Genomic DNA, 17882 nt, shown 5'->3' with positions numbered 1-17882 from the left:
GGCTGCAGCCTCTGCCGTGAAAGAGGCAAAGCAGCGTGTGTGGGAGAAGTTCGGAGAAGACATGGAGAAGGACTTTCGGTCGGCACCAAGGTACTTCTGGAAAACCGTTCGCCACCTCAGGAGGGAAGCGGGGAAACCATCAAGCTGTGTACAGTAAGGATGGGGACGCTGTTGACCTCAACTGAGGAGGTAATAGAGGCGGTGGAAGGAGCACTTTGAGGAACTCCTAAATCCGACTAATACGCCCTCTATGGTAGAGGCAGAGCTGGAGGATGGGGGAGGGGGATTGGCATCAATTTCCCTGGTGGAGGTTGCTGAGGTAGTTAAACAACTCCACAGTGGCAAAGCCCCAGGAATTGATGAGATCCGTCCAGAAATGCTTAAAGCTCTGGGTGTGGAGGGGTTGTCTTGGTTGACACGCCTCTTCAACATTGCGTGGAAGTCTGGGACGGTGCCTAAGGAGTGGCAGACCGGGGGTGGTGGTTCCCCTTTTTAAAAGGGGGGACCAGAGGGTGTGTGCCAATTACAGGGGTATCACACTTCTCAGCCTCCCCGGTACAGTCTACTCCAAGGTGCTGGAAAGGAGGGTTCGGTCGATAGTCGAATCTCAGGTTGAAGAGGAACAATGCGGATTCCGTCCTGGTTGTGGAACAACGGACCAGATCTTTACTCTGCAAGGATCCTGGAGGGAGCCTGGGAGTATGCCCAACCAGTCTACATGTGTTTTGTGGATCTGGAGAAGGCGTATGACCGGGTGCCCCGGGAGATACTGTGGGAGGTGCTGCGGGAGTACGGGGGTGAGGGGTCCCTTCTCAGGGCCATCCAATCTCTGTACGACCAAAGCGAGAGCTGTGTCGGGTTCTCGGCAGTAAGTCGGACTCGTTTCAGGTGAGAGTTGGCCTCCGCCAGGGCTACGCTTTGTCACCAATCCTGTTTGTAGTATTTATGGACAGGATATCGGCGTAGTCGGGGGTGGAGAGGGGTTGCAGTTCGGTGGGCTGGGGGATCTCATCGCTGCTTTTTGCAGATGATGTGGTCCTGATGGCATCATCGGCCTGTGACCTTCAGCACTCACTGGATCGGTTCGCAGCCGAGTGTGAAGCGGCTGGGATGAGGATCAGCACCTCTAAATCGGAGGCCATGGTTCTCAGCAGGAAACCGATGGAGTGCCTTCTCCAGGTAGGGAATGAGTCCTTACCCCAAGTGAAGGAGTTCAAGTACCTTGGGGTCTTGTTCGCGAGTGAGGGGACAATGGAGCGGGAGATTGGTCGGAGAATCGGCACAGCAGGTGCGGTATTACATTCAATTTATCGCACCGTTGTGGCGAAAGAGAGCTGAGCCAGAAGGCAAAGCTCTCAATCTACCGGTCAGTTTTTGTTCCTACCCTCACCTATGGTCATGAGGGCTGGGTCATGACCGAAGAACAAGATCCAGGGTACAAGCGGCCGAAATGGGTTTCCTCAGGAGGGTAGCTGGCGTCTCCCTTAGAGATAGGGTGAGAAGCTCAGTTATCCGTGAGGAGCTCGGAGTAGAGCCGCTGCTCCTTTGCGTCGAAAGGAGCCAGTTGAGGTGGTTCGGGCATCTGGTAAGGATGCCCCCTGGGCGCCTCCCTAGGGAGGTGTTCCAGGCACGTCCAGCTGGGAGGAGGCCTCGGGGGAGACCCAGGACTAGGTGGAGGGATTATATCTCTAACCTGGCCTGGGAACGCCTCGGGATCCCCCAGTCGGAGCTGGTTAATGTGGCCCGGGAAAGGGAAGTTTGGGGTCCCCTGCTGGAGCTGCTACCCCCGCGACCCGACCCCGGATAAGCGGATGAAGATGGATGGATGGATGGAGAAAGAAACAAAATAGCCGTACAAGAAAAGGGAATTTGATCAGCTATGAGAAATTAAAAGTCACACACTCCTTCCTTTATAAACAAACTTGATTACAGACCAATGTGAGAATCCCCTTGACCTGATGGCTTTGTTTGATAATGAGAAGATAATCAATAGATAAGCAGCAGATAGATCAGGTCAGCAGATAAGTGTGCTGTATAGCTGCACATAAAACACATCCAGGGTCTGAGATGGTGCTGTTAGAAATAGTTACTGCGCATATAAGCTGCCGGTACGCCCAGCCGGCTTCCTCTGTTAACCGGCAACAAGCCGTTTAGGGCTCAGAACGGTTGTTTCTGAGCTCCCATGTTGAAGAGAACGGCTGTGATATGAGGAATGGGGCGGCACATTATGTTCAACTGAATGCGTGAAAGTGAGAAGGTATAAATTTGAGTCACCAAGCATGTGTTGCAACAGTTGAAGTTAGAGGAGAAAGAGCATCAATTTGAGCATGGATTTGAGAAACCAGGAGGATGATGCTAAGAGGAAAACACCTCCAGGTTAGTTATAAAGAGCATCTCCTACCACAACTAGTGTAAATAAACTGGGATTTTATGTGAAGAGTTTGCAGAGCTTTAAAAGATTTCACAGCAAGGATTAAAACAAACTTAAAGAACAACCTCGTTCATTTTCAGGCTTATCTGTATAAGTGTGTCACAGTGTGATATTCTTACAACTTGTCAGTAGCCTACTTTGTGTACCAACCCACATACTTCACCTGATGTTACAGTTACAGGCTTAACAATACCAAGCAAAGCTGCAGTATTTCTTTCTGGTTTCAAAGCTGCAGTTTAGTTTTCTATTAAAGTGTCACAGTTTTATCTATTATAATGGGTATGAGGTCAAAAGGTGAAATTGAGCATGCCTGTCAAGTCCTAATATGAAAAATACATTTATCTTTTAGTCATTGGTTATCATTTTTCCCTGAATATATCCTCTACGTGTAGATGATTTACAATGTCAAAGTATAATAACTCTCATAAAAGGTCATGATTAAGCAAAAGACAATCATTTTAGAAAAATGTCTCGATGCAATGACGTTATTTGTTTAATGATTTTTACCATCAGATGCAGGATGCTGTCAAACTTGTCAGCTGACAACTCATGTGGCTGTTGCTTTAGCCACAACAGTCCTGGTAATGGCACTTCTTTTGTGTTCAATGTTATTTGGTGAGTACAAATACAAGATAATACAGTTTACGTTTGCATTTTTTTTTATATTTAAGCTATATACTGTATAGTTTTCAGTGTATTTCTATGTCGTGAGCAGTCAGTCACACACTCATTGTAGCTTTATAACCATTTATACATTTCTCAAATGTATTTACATAAAGTTTTTACTGCATCCTCGAACTGTTTTCAAACCTGAACAAAATATATTGAAAGAAAAAAGAAGACAGAGGACATTTTGACTAGCCTGGTGCCAGGCTACATTTTGACATGCCAGAGTAGGAAACATAGAACAGAGCCGTTGTTAGTTACACCTGTGGTTTACCTACTATGACAAGTCAAAAATGTCGAGCTACGAAAAAGGTACAACATAAGTGAAAATACCTGTGCATGTGGCGACATCTATTTCTTGTCACTACCCTACTTTTCTTCTTGAAATTACAAACCATCTTGAGGTACACGCGATGATAAAGTCAAACTCACATCGTGTTATTGATGTTCATTTTGTCAAAAATTAATTTGTCAGTCACGTGGCGGCAGCACCAGAAGTGGATCAGACCGACAAAACGTCAGGAGAGGAGCTGATGGAGTGTCTGCAGCAGTGCCATAAAGAGCACCATGATGTCAACCTGATGCTCCGCACTGTCACTCAAGGTGAGTTAGTGTTGCATTATATCAACCAGTGATTCCAACGCTTTCAGGATTTTTACTTTCATCAGTGTTCCCTTCCTGCTGCATGTAGACTCCAGGCGCAGTTTGTGTCCAGACAGCTGGCTGTGGTGGAGGGGTCACTGCTACTTCTTTTCAGTGGGACTGCAGGAAGATTGTCGGTGCAATGAGAGTTCTGCCTGCACCACAACAGCAGCCTGGCTTTCATCCAAGACTCTGCAGAGATGGCAACTTTGCAAAGTGGGAGAGGATGCAACCGGACAGGAAACATCAGGTAGCATTTCTGTGACTGTCCCTCCCTCCCAATCAACCAACCAACCAACCAACCTCCCTCCCTCCCCAGGAATTTATCCAAGGTGTGATAAGGAAGTTCCCTCTCTTTCCCTTCCTATGGGTGGGACTGACAGAGGGTCAGTGGCTGTGGTGGGATGGAACAGACATCCAGCACTACATGCCGCCAGTCCAAATCTCTAGGTATGGTGAAGGGTAGTGATGATGTGGGGCTATTTTAATTCCAAAGGCCAAGGGAACTTTATCAGGATGCATAGTATCCTGGATCCATGAAATAAATAAAAATCTGTCTGCCTTTATGGGAATTTAACATAGGGGTGTACTTACTTATGCCCCCTGTATTTTAAGGAAGAACATTTATTTCGTTACGATACATTATTCATTCACAAAGAAAATTGGTGTCCTTAAATGTTGGATTTTTCTTCTTTTTTTAATTAAGGCATTAAGATCAATTTCCAAAAGATGATTTTTTTTGTATTCCTCTTTTTAGTCAACTTTAGCATGGGTTCATAAACTTATGAGTGCCACTGTAGATGGCAACTTCTTGCTGAAGAAAATCTCATTTCCATATGTCACCATACTCTTTGCCAAGCTGGAGAAACAAGTGAAAAATTTGGTGCAGCGCAATCATACTCCAAACCACTTAAAAAAAATAATGAAACAAACAACCAATTCAAGAGAGATTGTCAATGAATTCAATTAATATTTTGTGAATGTCGGCTATAATCTACCAAAATATTGTGGAGCCAAAAGTGAAAGATGATATAGGTGAAGATAACATCAACACGCATACCAAAACCATCTGAAGAAAACTGAGGAAGGAGATAATTGAGGTAGTAAATAAATTCAAAAAATAAAAAATCTGATTGCAATTATATTGAAACGACACTAGTTAAAAATATTAGAGAATATAGCAAAACCATTAACCTATATCTGTAACCAATCATTCCAAAAGGGCATATTTCCCAACAAAATGAAAATTGCAAAGATCATACCCATCTATAAAAATGGACACATGCACTCCTTTTCAAATTAGAGACCTCTCTCTCTTCTTCCTCAGTTGTCTAAGATATTAGAAAAAGTTTTTGTTCTAAGAATGGGCCCCTTCATTGAAACCCCCACATTGAGTGATCACCAATATGGTTTCAGATCCAACCGATCCACCACAATGGCAGTTATGGAATTAGCAGAGGAGATAAACAGCAATAGAAAATAAGAAATTCACAGTAGGAGTATTTATAGACCTAAAGCATTTGACACTATAGATCATGCAATATTAATGACAAAACTATACATATATGGCATAAGAGGTGTAGCACACACGGATTAGTAACTATCTGGACAACAGACAGCAGTATGTACAAATAGGTAATGATAAATCTGATTTAAAGAAAGTAACATGTGGGGTTCCACAAGGTTCAGTACTCGGTCCAAAGCTGTTCATATTGTACATAAATATCTGTAATGTGTCTAAATTGTTGAAATATGTGTTTGCTGATGATACAAATTTATTTTGCTCTGGTGATGACCTGAGGCTGCTTTCGGATACAGTGGAGAAAGAGCTGAAAATCTTAAAAAGATGGTTTGATATTAATGAGTTGTCTTTGAATTATAAAAAAAAAAAAAAAGTTCACGATATTTGGAAATAAAAAAATCAATTATGATAGAAAATTCTTAGGAATGAATATAGACCACAAATTATGCCGGAAACCACATATCAAACAAGTGAAAACAAAAGTATCAATGTCCATTGCGATATTACATAAAACGAAAGATGTGCTCAGTTCAAATTCACTACATACTGTATATTGTACAGTTCCTTAATATTGCCACACATTACATGTGTGGAAATATGGGGAAACATGTAAAAAACAATCACTAACCCTGTTTTTATATTACAAAAGAGAGCAATAAGACCATTAACAGAAAAATAATTGAACTAACAAACAGATTTATAAACTCACACACACTTAAATGTAGAGACTTGGTGGAAGCCAAAACAATGCAAATAATGTATAATGTTAAAAATAGGATGGTTCCAGAGTCTATCTAGAAGCAGTTTCAGATTAGAGAGAGCATGTATGAACTGAGGGGAATGTGCATGTTCACAAAGAAAGATTAGAACAAATGTAAAACAAAGATGTAGATCAGCAAAAGGAGTAAACATCTGGAATATTTTAGAAGAAAAAATGCATTACACACTACAAAGATTTAAAAAAATACTAAAAGTAGGATGATAAACAAATATAAAAGTGAGGCATGAATGGCAATCTACACATATGCGTTTTAATATGTATGTAAAATAAACTAATTAACAATAATACATTTTATAAATATCCTGAGGGACCTAAGAACAAAATAAGAATAAAATAGAAGGTAAAAAGGGTAGGTGTAATAACCAAATGCTTCAACCTACACATTTTTCGTTCAGTATTGATTTAAGATGACACTGCATGAACTAAGGGGACACTTTTCTTTCTTTCTTTTTTACCATTTATGTTATGTTGTATATCTATGTGATTGAATGAAATAAACTGAACATATTGAAGAAGCTTTCTTACAGTACAAAGTAGTGAAATTCAATCTCTGCAATTAACCCTTCCTAGGTATTAGAAGCATAGACTGTATAATAATATATTAATATGAACAGTCTATGATTAGAAGCAGTGGACAGCCACGTATGGGGGTAGCAACTTGGGGGTTTAGTGACATGTGGCCGGAGGAGCCACCTTGTGGTTGAAGGCTGACCCCACTCTACCTCTGAGCCACTGCCACCCCCAAGTGGCCAGATGTAAATTAAATTTTCTGAATGAGTTAAACAGTTACATTAGTAAGCAGCAGCAGTACCTTGACTGTGGATCCACAGCTGTTGATTGGAAAAGAGAAGAGAGCCCTGGTGCTGTCCATCTTTGGGTCCACAGTTTTTGTCTACCAGGTTGGTTCTAGCAGGAACTCCTTCACTTGTGATGGCCAGAGACAAGTCAGCCACTACAGTTATCCTGCCATCAGTCGAACACACTGTATAGAGATGCATTTTAGCAATTCCAGCAACTATATGGAGATCCCACCTGAATGTTCTTACCAATGAGTTCAGTAGTAGAGAACGGTCTTGACAGTTGAGCTCTGGACCTCTAATGTTTCACGATCCCGCATGAGGAGCTCAAAAGTCCCGAAGAAGCCCTTCAAAGTAATGTCCTAAAAAAAAAAAAATGCAGCTTAGTCACTGATGTCCATGTTCAAACAGCACAAACAAAAGCTGATGCTTTCAGTTAGTCATCTCACCTTGTACTTGTAGCCATGAGTGAAGAGCGGCACCTCGAGCAGCAGTCTCTGGTTATTGTTGCTCATGACGTAGCCATGCTTAGTTGCCAGCTCTGATGTCAGCAGCTCTGAGCCGATACAGATCTCCCACAGGTACTCAATAGGTCGGTGGTCCAGTTTAAAGCTGATGCCAGACAGCATCAAAGGCTGGAGGAGCTGTTATACAACACAATGGGTTACTCTGCTTCATACACAAGTAGGATTGACCAGGTCTAAAAATAAGGCTAGTGACTTACAGGCATCAGTTAACGCCATCACTGATGCTAGTTGGTAAAAAGAATACAATTTCAGAAAATAATTTAAGTTTGCTACCAGAACAGAAGTCACGCCACATTTTAGGCCACTTCCTGAAAAAGGATAACCCTGATTTACATATGAGGAGCCTGGGTGCATCAGGTTGACTAAACCAATTTGCAACTTGTTTCATCGGTGCCTCCTGACCTTCCTGTATCCTCCTTCAGCATTATAGGGGATGCTGATCTTGACTGTGGAGTTGTGCTGCTTTACAATGTATCCTCAGCAACTAGCTGCACCACAAGTTAACCATTGACTTCAATGTTGACCTGCATGCTGTGTAGACCAGACACCAGTGGATGCAGCACCTCAGGAGTCTCCCATGTACCATAGCCACTTTCATGATCCTTTATCTGTGGACATTACACCAGTATTACAGCTTTAATTGTTGACCGTCATGGGGAAAAGAAGCCACAGCATAAAAGATTGTAATACTGACGCATGGAACAAGCAGCCACCAGGTCAACCATGATTAAAACCCAACTTTGTCTGGTGAATAGTGTTGCATGGACCACCTCTACTGGAACACCATTCAGAGAGAGAGAGAGAGAGAGAGAGCTTACACATGGACAAGATGACACATTAATGCTCGTACAGGTTTACCTCTGTATTGAATGAGTCAGGTTGTCCATACAGAGTATGAAATACCAGCCTCCCGTCTGTCAGGTCAAATTCATATCCATGTTTATGAGCTTCAGACAGGTTAATAGGCAGAAACAGCTCCCCATCTCTGTGCAACATAACCTGCCATTCTGAAGTGGCATATGCCTAGGAGGTGGACATTTCATGGTTGTACTGATAGAATAAACTTCAAAATATTCAACAGTGCTGAAGCGGCCTCTAGCTCACCCAGTACGAGCGTTCGCCCATGTTGGCTGAGTCCTGCAGCGGCGTGGGTTCGAAGCCAACGTGCTGCCCTTTGCTGCATATCATCCCCCATCTCTCTCCCTTTCATATCTATCCACTGTCACTTCATAATAAAAGGAAAAAAAGCATCCCAAAAAATAATCTTAAAAAAAATTATATATATATATATATATATATATATATATATATATATATATATATATATATATATATATATATATATATATATACACACACACACACACACACACACACACACACACACACACATACATATACACACACACATTAAGGCCGGATAGGCTTTGGCTTCCCTTATGTTGGCATTTTAAACTCCGGTCGATTTATAAGGACTATGGTTAACCTTTTCTCAGATCTCTGCAATGTAAATCCAGACAGCTAGCTAGACTATCTGTCCAATCTGAGTTTTCTGTTGCATGACAAAACTTTTGAACGTACACGTTCCACCAAAACAAGTTCCTTCCCGAGGCTCTTTTGCAGCAGCACCGTGGCTTTTCCCGGTGCCTGGCACCCCCAAGACAATTGTGATTGGTTTAAAGAAATGCCAAACATTTTTCTCATCCAGGAATGCTGTGTGGACTAGCCAGACCCTCCTTTGCAGCACCATGGTGGAGGAAGGTCTGGCAAAGCAAGACTAACCTAAAATACTGTATATATCCAGTAGAATTAAAGGTTTACCACCCCTAATCATTTAGTTTGTGTGGATAAAAAGAAAACAAGTTTTATATGCAATTCGTAAGCACCTTCTTGTCAGAGTGGCAGCTGAAGTAAGAGGCTCGGAGCTCCACATGGCCCTGTACAGGGAGAACACTGACACTGTAGCCATACTTTGCTGCATACTGCTTAGTGGTGGGGTACACTCCTGTCCCAGCTGGAAGAGAAATATTACACGAGTAATGCAGCTCAAAAATGACTCCCTGTCCTCTCTGTCCTTGGAGAGTAAAAGGTATAGAGCTGAAATAGCAAACCAGTAACTTAATAAGAAATGTTTCCCTATTTATTAGATTGAAGGTGCAGTACTAACAGAATAAAGATTATATAGGAGTCCTTAAATACTTTATTCCCCTCACAGCACATGTTGGCCTAGTCCTGTTTCAGGTAGTGATGGCCCAGCAGGGTGAAGCTGTACAGGACTTATCAACAGCCTCAAAGCGAGGTTCCTTCCCAGTGAAGGAGAGATCAACAACTATCACGAAGTAACGTTCGTGACACCCCATATGAAGATCTCCTGTGTGCACGAACAAGTTATGGTCAAAATAAGGACATTGTTTTTATTATTGTAGGTGAAATGAGCAAAAATCTTGAATTACCTTCAGGATAGCTAGCACATTCTACAGCTGACCACACAGAATGGAGTAAGGCAACACTGTAAGACAAAAGCATGTGTCTTGCATGATAAAATTTCAGCACAATTAAAACTTAATGGGTTGTGTCACAACTAAATAAACTTACCTAAGACAAAACCCAAAAGCCATAGCAACTGATGTGTTGGCAATGTCTAAAGCTAGCCTAATTGCTAGCAAACTACACCTGCTAACCAACAACAACTTAAGTAAACCACTTACTTGCTTGTATACTCTGGCCAAACTGGCACTATGTGCTGCTGTCTGCTACACACCAGTTTTTACAAGTCAGGCTATTCACCGACCAACCAGAGGCCCTCAGGTGTTACAGCCACATGTGTAGCTCATTAGCAATCAAGTTTTCTTTCAATCAGTTGCAGCTGATGAGGTTAGATTTGCCTTTAACCCTCATGGGTAGAGAAACTGACTTATAAAAACTGGTGTGTAGGAGACAGCAACACATAGTGCCAGTTTGGCCAGGATATACAAGCAAGCTATTGGTTCACTTTAGCTTGTGTTGGTTAGCAGGTGTAGTTTGCTAGCAGCTAGACTAGCTTTAGACACTGCCAACACATCAGTGGCTATGGCTTTTGGGTTTTGCCTTAGGTAAGATGTGGGATCATGGCAATTTACAAGCTGTTGGTTGCCATTAGTGTACCTTATGGCTTCAATTTATATATACATTTTTAATACATGATTTTTGTCTTAACAGTGTGACCTTTCTCCTGTCTGTGTGGACAACTGCAAAATGTGATCATATTCCCAATGGTAAGAATTAAAATGTCTGTTTAAACACATGCCTATTAGTCCTTAAACGTATATTTAGATTTGAACCCATTTGTTCATGCAGAAGGTCTTTATATGGAGTGTCGTGATCGTTACTTCATGATAGCCGTTGATCTCTTCTTCATTGGGAATGAACCTTCCTTTGAGGCTGTTGGTAAGTCCTGCATAGCTTCATTATAAACTAGGGATCAGAAACCATGTGGGATCACATTATTGAGCTACAGTGGCTCTTCAACCCTATTTCTTTAGTTTTATTAGGACTGACCTGGCATGTTTTTACTTTTAGTAAATCTGACCAATTAAACCCAAATATTTCACTGAATAAAGAGAAAATTGTGGTGTTTGAGCAGACAAAACTAGTAATTTGTCGTTCAGATGAGATGGGAGTGTACCCCATCACTGAGCAGTATGCAGCAAAGTGTGGCTACAGTGTCAGTGTTTTACCTCCATTGGAACATGTGGAGCTCCGAGCCTCTTACTTCAGCTGCCACACTGACAACAAGGTCTGTACAAAACAGTTTTGGGTTATTTATGGTCACAATGTATGGCCTATTTTCAGGGACACGGTTTTCATACATCTTATTTTACTGGATATTTTAGGAGGATGAAGTGTTCACATTCAACTTCAACCTGATTGTGACACACAAAGGAAAGGAAGTCACCTATGCTTTGAACAAGACCTGTTCTCCCTCTCTCCCCTGGTCTCCTAGAGAGGTCACCTGTGAGGTCAACTACATGGAAGTAAGCTTGGTTGAGTCTTGTATAAAATATGTGGTGTTTCAAATTATTACTAACCCTGGTTTCTCTGTAGGTGTCTGTGAGGAGTGATGTGGCCTGTCCAACTGGGACAAAGGATGACTGGGATGCTCTTTTCAAAACGGTATGTGTGACATTGTCTTCGGGGAAATGTGTGGAATTTGTCACCTGCAGTTTTGCTAACATGCATCAAATTAGTATATACAATTAAATAGTAGTTTAACAATGTGCTTTATTCAGGCCTATGCCTCAGCCACTTTAGATTGGCAGGTGATGTTTCAGAGGGTGCAGCAGGAGCTGATGCCCATTAGCCTTAAAACGGCTAAGAAGCATGGATATGCATTTGACTTGACGGATGGAAGGCTTGTATTTCGTGCTCCGTATGGACAACCTGACTCATTCAGCACTGAGGTAAACCACTGATGCAGAGTTTAGGGCATCTAGTCCATGCTTTTTGAAATTCCAGAATGCTATGTTTTGTACCGTAAAGCATTTAGTACAAAGCAGGTGTTTATTCAGAGTCTTTCCCCCCCCCCCCCCTCCAGGTGAATGGTGTTCCGGTAGAGGTGGTCCATGCAACACTATTCTCCAGACAAAGCTGGGTTTTAATCATGGTTGACCTGGTGGTTGCTTGCTCCATGCGTCAGTATTATCTTTTATGCTGTGGCTTTTTTTTCCCCTTGACATGCAGCAAATGAAACTGATACTGGTGAAATATCCCACAGATAAAGGATCATATGACAACAGTGGCTACATTATGTGGGTGACTCCTGAGGTGCTGCATCCATTGGGGTCTGGTCTACAAAGGATGCAGGTCAACATTGGAGTCAATGGTGAACTTGTGGAGCAGCCAGTTGCAGAAGAGAGAGGCTACGTTGTGAAGCGGCACAACTCCACAGTCGAGATCAGCATCCCCTATAATGCTGAAGGAGGATACAGGAAGGTGTGTGTGGGGCACTCAAATATGTAAAGCAGGGTTATTGTGTTTTTTTTCATTAAACACATTTTAAAATGTGGGAGTTGTGATAGTTTAATTTAAATTTCCTTTTTTTAATTCTTTCCCAGAGCATTGTGTCTGGGAATCTCTATGAGTTCTACATCTTTCATCTCTACTTGGAGCAAATCTCAGTGGATGAGGATCATGTTGACACCAGACTTCGCATTCACAGGACACTGGCCAGTCCCCTGCTGCCACGCCCTGTTTTCACTGAAAACAGTAAGTCTAACAAGGCACTTGCCAAGTTGAAGACACCGTAATCTGAATGGCTTTTCATTTCAGGAACAGTTCCTGAGGAGCGCACATTCACGGTCTACCTCGGGGACGTCCCTGAAGACATCGAGTTGGCTGCAGTTCATTTGAATGGACAGAAATTTACAGTTCCATTTACAAATGCAAGCAGCCACAACATCACAAGAGGAGTTTCTCCAAACCACACTCATGGCTACACTCTGAAGGTCCCTTTTGATGACCCTGTTGTCATGCAGCAGGTAAAAGGTTTTTGCATTATTTGTCCGGTTGCTCTTCAGATGTCATGCTGGTTTATACATGGAAACTTCATCCTGCTTGACTCAACATGTATTTTCTGTTTCCTTTTAGTTAATCAGAGATGCAAAGATGCAGCACAGGCTGGACATCAACTACACACTGACCGTTCTGCCTGAAAATGAGCCTTTTTACCAACTAGCATCAGTGATGGCATTAACTGATGCCTGTAAGTCACTAGCCTTTATTTTTAGACCTGCTCAATCCTACTTGTGTATGAAGCAGAGTAACCCATTGTGTTGTATAACAGCTCCTCCAGCCTTTGCTGCTGTCTGTTCTGAGTCTGGCATCAGCTTTAAACTGGACCACCAGCCTATTTACTACCTGTGGGAGATCAGTATTGGCACAGAGCTGCTGACATCAGAGCTGGCAACTAAGCACGGCTACGTCATGAGCAACAATAGCCAGAGACTGCTGCTCAAGGTGCCGCTCTTCACTCATGGCTACAAGTACAAGGTGAGATGAGACTAACTGGAAGCGTCAACACTTGTGTTTAATGGGACGTTATTTTATACATGGACACCAGTCAATACGCTGCTTTTTTTTTTTTTTTAGGACATTACTTTGAAGAGCTTCTTCGGCACTTTTGAGCTCCTCATGCGGGATCATGAAACGGCGGTCCAAAAGTCAATTGTCAAGACTTGTCAGTTCTCTGCTACCGAACTCATTGGTAAGGGCTTTTATTTTTTTAATACTGTAAGAGCAGGTGGGCTCAGCATAGCTGACGCAAGTGCTGAAACTCATTTCTCTACAGTGTGTTCGGCTGATGGCAGGATAACTGTGGTGGCTGATTTGCCTTCGGTCATCACAAGTGAAGGAGTTCCTGCTAGGACCAACCTGGTAGACAAAAACTGTATCCCCAAAGAGATGGACAGCACCAGGGCTCTCTTCTCTTTTCCAATCAACAGCTGTGGATCCACAGTAAAGGTAATGCTGCTGCTTACTAATGTAACTGTTGAACTCATTCACAAAACTACATTTATATCTGGCAATATGAGCACCCAAATGTTATGCTTGGTTTCTCCAGCTTGGTAAGGAGTATGTGACGTATGAAAATGAGATTTTCTTCAGCATGAAGTTGCATGCTCCAGCTGACTCCAATGATTTTGACAGGTATATTTTTAAACCAAACTATTTTGGCTATTACCACTCCCTCAGCTTCTTATAAATGCAAACAATCCCTCTTGTCTTGCAGGGTGACAATGCAGTGTACATATCCTCTGGCTGGACTTCTCTCAGTATACAGGTTTGAGTCTGACGCAGCTGGTGTTGGCCATATTGTGCATTCTGCACACTCCACTGAAGGTTGGTGTTTACCTGTTTAACTGAAATGCATCCTTAATATATCACATGCCAACATCTGTTTGGTCTCTATACTCTAGGTCTACAGAGTCCCACCATCAAGCCCACAACAGTGCTTCAAACACCATTGTCCACTCAAAGAGGTGTTTCAATTCAACCTGCTTATCGGCCTTCTGCTCAGTACATCCAAGTATCCGGCCTTCCGGGGAACGTATCCGGCCTTCCGGGGAACGTATCCGGCCTTCCGGGGAACGTATCCGGCCTTCCGGGGAACGTATCCGGCCTTCCGGGGAACGTATCCGGCCTTCCGGGGAACGTATCCGGCCTTCCGGGGAACGTATCCGGCCTTCCGGGGAACGTATCCGGCCTTCCAAATAGTGTCTCAGAGAAAGTATCCATTAAGCCAACTACAGTGCTTCAAACACCAGACTCTGCTACCAGATGCACCCAAAGATGTTGTTCAATGCGACCTGCTTTCCGGCCTCCTGCTCAGCATATCAAAGTATCCGGCTTTCTAAACGATGTCTCAAAGAAAGTATCCGGCTTTCTAAACGATGTCTCAAAGAAAGTGTCCGACTTTCTAAACGATGTCTCAACGACAGCATCCGGTTTTCTAAACGATGCCTCAAGAAAGGTAGGTTTGTTGCTTATCTGAAATTTTGTTAATTTGTCTTTGTCATTCTGTTTAACGCTCGCTCTCTCTCTCTCAACAGAAGCCAGAGGGTCATCTGAAGCTAAAGTGACTCCGTAATTTGGATTGTGATTGCATGGGTTTTAAATGTAAAGCTCAATAAATTTGTATCTTAAATGATCTTGACTTTTCATTGAGACTACATGAAAATGTAACTAAAAGTAGCTCAAAGAACCATAAGATGTGTTGCAAACTTGATATAGAGCAGGATCCTTGAGCTGCTAGGTTGGACCCAGCCTGAGGGTTTGAGACTGAAATCAATGAAAACTTGAGTGCTGTGTAGTTATAAAATGCTTTACGTGATTTCAGACCACAATGACAATCCCAACAATACTAAGTTAAATGTTGGAAAAATGCTTGCATATTTTTGATTTGAAAAGTGATTAAGATTCTGGAAGTCTCAGATCCTCAACTGATGGGCCCTGACTGCAAAGCCTGCACGTCTTTAGTCTTGAGCTGGGCCTTAGGGCTCTGCTGACTGTTATCTGAGGCTGCGCTCCAGCTCTTAGGGTAGCTGCAATGTAACTGGGAGCTGAACCATAGTGTGGTCTCAAACATCTTGCTGATGGACTAGAGTTGAAAATAGCCAGCTGGCAAACACTGGCACATTTAACAGAAATGTGAATTGAGTCTTTATAAATGGAAGTGCTTTTTTTTAAAAATCTGTACATTTAAACCAAATTTACTAGTAACCAGTGAGGAGAGGCTTAAAACTGGGCTGATATGATCTTGTCTTTTAGTTAAAGCTCAGCAGCTGCATTTGTGTACAAGCTGAAGGCTTGAGATGTCTTTTGGCTTAAGCCTGAATACAGTGAATTACAATAATCTGAGAAGAAATCAAAGCATGAATAACTTTTCTTTTTTTTAAGATGCTCCTCAGCTGATAACAATTACTTTAGTTTTTCAAATAAATGGTCACTGTCAAATATTCTGACTGCTGGATTAACATTTTTAGACCTGGAGCCAAGATGTTTTTTTTACAATAGGGATTGACTTTGGGGGACCAAAGAATCATTTAAATTTGTCATAACTGGAGAAGCTTTTGGGACATTCAGCACTTTATTGCTGACAGACAAGATAACGGCATGTTGCCTACTTAACTATTATCCTACTTTTTCTTCTACTGAATCTACTTAATTAAAAGGCATCATTTTGGTAGCATGCACTGGGAAGAAACTAAATCTGCTTATGATCAATAAATACAAAAAAACATTTGTGGATCTATTATAACAGTAAAACAATGATGTATCCAATTTTAGACATTTGTGAAGAAGCAGTACAGAGAGCTCATTTTATTTATCCCAAGGGGGATTTCAGTGTTCGAGTCAGGTAAAATACAAAGCCAAATGATGTATGTAAGAAATATCGATAGAAAACACATTTTTGACCTATTTGTGTATTTTCTTGAAGATTAAAACACAAACCTAACATTTTAGTTGTTTGCTTTTATTACAACAATATAGTACAAGCATATACATATATACACTGTATGAGTATTTCATATACGTGTGTTTTGCAGGGTAACAGTGGAGTGGGATGCTGATCACAGGGACTGTGCAGACCTGAGAGGAGATGGAAGTCTCTTTGCCACCAGCTGTGAGGCTGGTGGCAAAGAGACTTCCATCTACATCTACACACATTTTATATATCTTCATACCAAAGATTTGATATTGTTACAGAATTTGGCACTCCCACTTCAACTACACTTAGTCATGCAAAGTTATTTTCTTGAAGGATAAATCAGCGTTGCAGGAGACCTTTGTACAAAGAACTTTTATTGAAGAGCTTTACATTTGTACACGTACACGTACATGTAGTTGATATGTGGGTGAAATCTGAAATATCTTTGGGAAATGGTAATGTGATGAAAAAAGTCCAAGATAAGCATGAAAGACAACATATGTATTTGAAATGATGATTATGTGCATACTGGAAAGTGCATAATAAAGTGCATTCATGTATGTAGATGCAGAATGTGTTCAGACTTTCAAGTCTACACATAAATATGAATTTATTTAAATAAATACTTTTATATTTACTCAAAGTTGAGTTTTCAAATGTTTTTGTTTCTTGCGGTCTGATAAAAAATCTCCACTTATTTTTTAGAGTGGTGTGATCTGAGATATGATCAGAGACATACAGTATATTAACAATATCATCAGCACTTTGATAAAGTCAGAGCTTGTGCTTTCCAATGAATTTAAAATCTAACTGATGATACCAGTTTTCATAGAAATCTTCATCTAAGTGCAGATTTTGTTTCAGTATTTTTTTGGTCAATGCAATTTTTGTTCAAGTCAAAGTGCATTCTTCCAAGGGTCCAAAAAGAGTTTTTAAGGCTCATCGCCCTCAGTATTTGTATCCTGTATGGTCATGCGTGTGCGACCATCCAGCGGGGCGAACAGAGGGTACAGCTTCCCTCTGAAGTTTTCAGTGAAGGTGTAGATGTGGGACTTGGTTTCTGCGTTGTAGAAGGAGATCTGGCCCTCTTCGTAGTCTAAGTAGATACCCATACGTCGAGGCGTGAGGCTGATGGGCAGTGGCGTCTCCGGCTTGGTGCAGGCGTAGAACTGGCTCGTGCTGCGCCACAGGGTCCAGTAGCCCAGCTTTGGGGTCATGGGGAACCGACCGTGGCGCTTGGAGTCGGCGGTGGTCAGTCCCACGCGCCAGTGGCCGTTGTTGGCTATGTCCACCTCCCAGTAGTGGCGGCCGCTGCTGTAGCCCTTCCAGCCCAGCACACAGGGCCAGCTGTCGAAGCGCTGGGAGCTGTTCGGCAGGTCGGACGCTGAGAGGCCCTCCTGCACCATACGCTGGTTCTCGGACAGCAGCAGCCAGGGGTGATTGGTCATGGGGTCGAGAATCACATCAGCTGTGCAGAAAAAGAGAGGCACAAATAAACTTGTCGTCCTGTGAATGTGAGGTTTGCTTTTTCTTTGCTCTATGTGAGATAAC

General features: G+C 42.2%; 2 protein-coding genes across 2 annotated transcripts; both read left to right on the top strand.

Annotated features, from left to right (window-relative positions):
* Positions 1-2327: 2327 nt before the first annotated feature.
* On the top strand, positions 2328-17051 carry LOC144534620 (C-type lectin domain family 12 member B-like). The gene is given in 8 exon segments (XM_078276630.1): positions 2328-2376; positions 2945-3046; positions 3587-3700; positions 3789-3881; positions 3884-3942; positions 4059-4171; positions 16450-16531; positions 17037-17051. Coding segments are annotated over 8 exon segments (627 nt in total).
* Positions 10714-14982, top strand: LOC144534582 (uncharacterized). The gene is made up of 17 exons (XM_078276589.1): positions 10714-10792; positions 11014-11141; positions 11239-11379; positions 11450-11518; positions 11635-11805; positions 11940-12036; positions 12120-12337; positions 12460-12610; positions 12674-12882; positions 12992-13106; positions 13188-13393; positions 13493-13607; positions 13692-13864; positions 13965-14050; positions 14133-14242; positions 14320-14630; positions 14953-14982. Exons 1-17 carry the CDS (start codon positions 10714-10716, stop codon positions 14980-14982), a joined length of 2409 nt encoding a protein of 802 aa, XP_078132715.1.
* Positions 17052-17882: the final 831 nt, after the last annotated feature.

Source organism: Sander vitreus, chromosome 19 (genome assembly GCF_031162955.1).
Source record: "Sander vitreus isolate 19-12246 chromosome 19, sanVit1, whole genome shotgun sequence".
Taxonomy (NCBI): Eukaryota; Metazoa; Chordata; class Actinopteri; order Perciformes; family Percidae; genus Sander; species Sander vitreus.
The sequence above is the reverse complement of the archived record's forward strand: the minus strand, read 5'-3'. Positions and strand labels throughout refer to the sequence as shown.